This window comes from Poecilia latipinna, unplaced genomic scaffold (assembly GCF_001443285.1).
Source record: "Poecilia latipinna isolate Pla-1442-1.1 unplaced genomic scaffold, P_latipinna-1.0 Scaffold2790, whole genome shotgun sequence".
NCBI lineage: Eukaryota > Metazoa > Chordata > Actinopteri > Cyprinodontiformes > Poeciliidae > Poecilia > Poecilia latipinna.
In genome coordinates this window covers 63,119-66,321 of record NW_015115406.1, presented here as the reverse complement: position 1 = coordinate 66,321, position 3,203 = coordinate 63,119, and the positions used below count along the sequence as shown (strand labels likewise).

Sequence of the window (3,203 nt, the reverse complement as noted above, 5' to 3'; positions counted from 1 at the left end):
TAAAATTCTTCAAAATCCTCTTTTTTTGAATGTCTACAACGTGACTCTGATCCTTTATATTTAGTCATATATAACCCTAACCCTAACCCTACACTGTATATATATATGTCTGTTTCTTCTTGCTCAGAAGAAAGACTTAAAGCTGTTGGAAAAGTAAAATTCTGCACGTGACTAAATATAAAGGATCAGAGTCACGTTGTAGACATTCAAAAAAAGAGGATTTTGAAGAATTTTAGTTTTTCAGGAAGCAAATCAAAACACAAAGAATGTCTGTCCCAACAAGCACTCGACTCCTAAGACACTAAAACAGCAAATATCTTTATTCTCAGATCAGTCTGACATGGAAGAAAACACAACCGCTGACAGTAAACATATAGCAGGATTAGTTCAGCTAGAGTTAATTTTAATAACTAAAAATAGATTACAGTTAAATAGGATTTAAGTGACTACTGTCACTAAACCCGTGTTTTGACAAAAATTTTCTGACAATATTACATTTACAAATTTGTGGAAGTATGATCGGAGTGACAAGGCTGTCAGTTTCAGCAGCAGATGTCACTAGTGAGTATTGAATGAAGCATCATGAACTTTTACGAAAAGCAAAGGGCTGGAAAGCTTCATTTCTTCATGAACCTTCATTTGGCCAACACTAAAAGGAGATCTAAATGTAATTCACAAAATACAAAAAGCTCAGAGAGCAAACACTGGGAGGCTCTCAGTACGATGGTACTGAGTGTACCATGGTTAACATTCAGTCATTGGAGGACTGGCAACTGGCTCCTCTTGCTGTTGCTCAGCAGGTCCATTTTCAAATAAGCAGTAACCCCTTTGCTCCCTCTGGTGGATAACCGTAGGAACTACCCAAAATCCACACAGAACTCAACCCCCAGCGTTGTACACAGATTTCCTTTGTCTGATATTGAAAATTGTTTGATGACCAGGAAAATCTTAGGATACAGATTACAAAATGTGTGGCCAATATTATCAGATAAAGGCTTCAGCTATTTAATTCTGACAACGAATAACATTTGTAGGTTATATAACGCAAACAAAGTTAACCCTAGGCTGCACAGTGGCACAGTTGGTAGAGCTGTTGCCTTGCAGCAAGAAGGTTCTGGGTTTGATTCCCAGCCCCAGTCTTTCTGCATGGAGTCTGCATGTTCTCCCTGTGCATGCATGGGTTTTCTCTGGGTACTCTGGTTTCCTCCCACAGTCCAAAAACATGACTGTCAGGTTAATTGGTCTCTCTAAATTGCCCCTAGGTGTGAGTGTGTGTGTGCATGGTTGTGTGTCTCTTTGTTGCCCTGTGACAGACTGGCGACCTGTCCAGGGTGACCCCGTCTCTCGCCCGGAACGTTAGCTGGAGATAGGCACCAGCAACCCTCCTGACCCCACTAAGGGACAAGGGTGTAAAGAAAATGGATGGAAGTTAAAACCAGAAATTTAAGAATACTGAAGACACCCTTTTTTCACTGTCTAAAGTTAAATCAGACCAAATTTCACTTACTTTTGGTAATTACCAAAAGTATTTTTATTTGCTAAGTAATAAGAGAATGTCAGAGTTTCATTCATTTTCTGTCTTCAAAATCAAAAGGTTAACTGAAACATTTAATTGGAGATTCACCTGTGGTTATAAAGTGAAGATAGGTTAAGTGTCCAAAAGACAAACACATTTCGGCCTAGAATGTACAAATGAAACCCAGATGAAAACCCAAAGACCTTGTGAAGATGACAATTCAAAAAGTTCTGTAACCCCGGCACTCCTATTAACTTTTTTGAATGTTACTGATGGATGGATGGATCGTCATATGGATAGTCAGATGCAAAGAAAAACGTTGATAATCTGAAAATGTCCAAAGAAAACCTAATTTGTAGCATAAAAAGGTAGTTTACACAACTTTATGAGATCATTCTGGGTGTCACTACAACTCATAAAAAATATGTATATAATGAAGATTAATAGATGGCACACTTGTTCACATGCGGTTCCCCTTTTCCATGCACAAGGGTGACATGTTCCACGTGTGATCAAGTATTTTGTTCATGTGATCCATGTTCTATTGACATATGGAACATGTGACTATATTTCTCGAATGAATATGTGAAACATGTAAACATGTTTTTTATTTGCTTGTTTTTTAATTGTTTGTATACCATGAAACGTTCCAAATTAACATGTATATGGTTTTTCATATGACTCGTATCACTTCACATGTGGTGTGGTTTTTCCACATGTAAAAATCTTGTGCTTTTTCTGTAAGGACAATTTTGATATGTTGAAATCTTTAGACTACAGGAAGATCTTGGTTCGCCTTCATCTTCTTAAATAGAAAAAGACCAACGTCCAGAAAGCAAGACAAAAACAGAAAGGCAAACGTGGATTTGTTCAGATGGAGGTGGTGTTGAAGTCGACTGAAGACGGAGCGGCGATGCTGCAGCCTGAGATGAGCCCCGGTGACGCGCTGTGACTTCATCTGGTGGCTGGAGGAAGAACACTCTCACACCGACTCTTCTCGTTTTCTCAGCCGCGTTGAGGGAACTGAAATTCGGAGGGATGGAGACAGCGGTCGCGTATGGAGCCATGAAGGCCGGGAGAGTCCCTTTCGATCCGGTCGCCTTTTTCACGCATCCCCGCACCATCCTCAGACTGCTATCGTGGGTAAGTCTCCTCTTCCAAATGCGTGAGGCGGGTCTCCATCAATGGACGGGCCTACCTGCAGCTCCCCTTTCTGCTTTTCGGCTTTGCGATAATGTGATGCTTTCCAATCTGTCTAAAAGCAGTTGTGTTTTTAGACAAAATCTCAATTTGAGGAACTGAATGTTTCTGTTTCTGTCGATAAGAAGCCAACGAAAGAAGGTTTTACGTTTTTAAAAGCTTCTGCTCAGGATGAAACCCTTATTTTCATTTTGATGTGATGCCGTGCAGTTGTGAGTCATCATGTGTCTGTTTTCTCTTATTATTCATCTTAATACGGCTTAACAGAAGTGCATTGCAAAAATGTGTATTTGAATAAAAAAAGAACAACTGAAAAAGCTAAATCTAGAGGAAGAAACTCTCAGACATATGCATTTGACAGATCAGTAAAAATATTTTTGGTGCCTTCATGGATGAGGTAGTGGGACGTTAATAATTAATCATTTTGTTAGAGAAATATAAAGAACTCCATCAGATATAGCCTCAAGCTCTCAAAGTGACGTCACTT

General features: G+C 39.4%; 1 protein-coding gene across 1 annotated transcript in view; it reads left to right on the top strand.

The window, feature by feature from the left end:
• The first annotated feature begins 2,176 nt into the window (after positions 1-2,176).
• LOC106939166 (synaptogyrin-3-like) overlaps positions 2,177-3,203 on the top strand; it is a 23,412-nt gene continuing 22,385 nt past the window's right edge. The window contains exon 1 of the mRNA XM_015021472.1: positions 2,177-2,659. Within this exon, the coding sequence (XP_014876958.1) occupies positions 2,555-2,659 (105 nt within the window). The 5' untranslated portion in view covers positions 2,177-2,554. The remainder of the gene's footprint in view (positions 2,660-3,203) is intronic.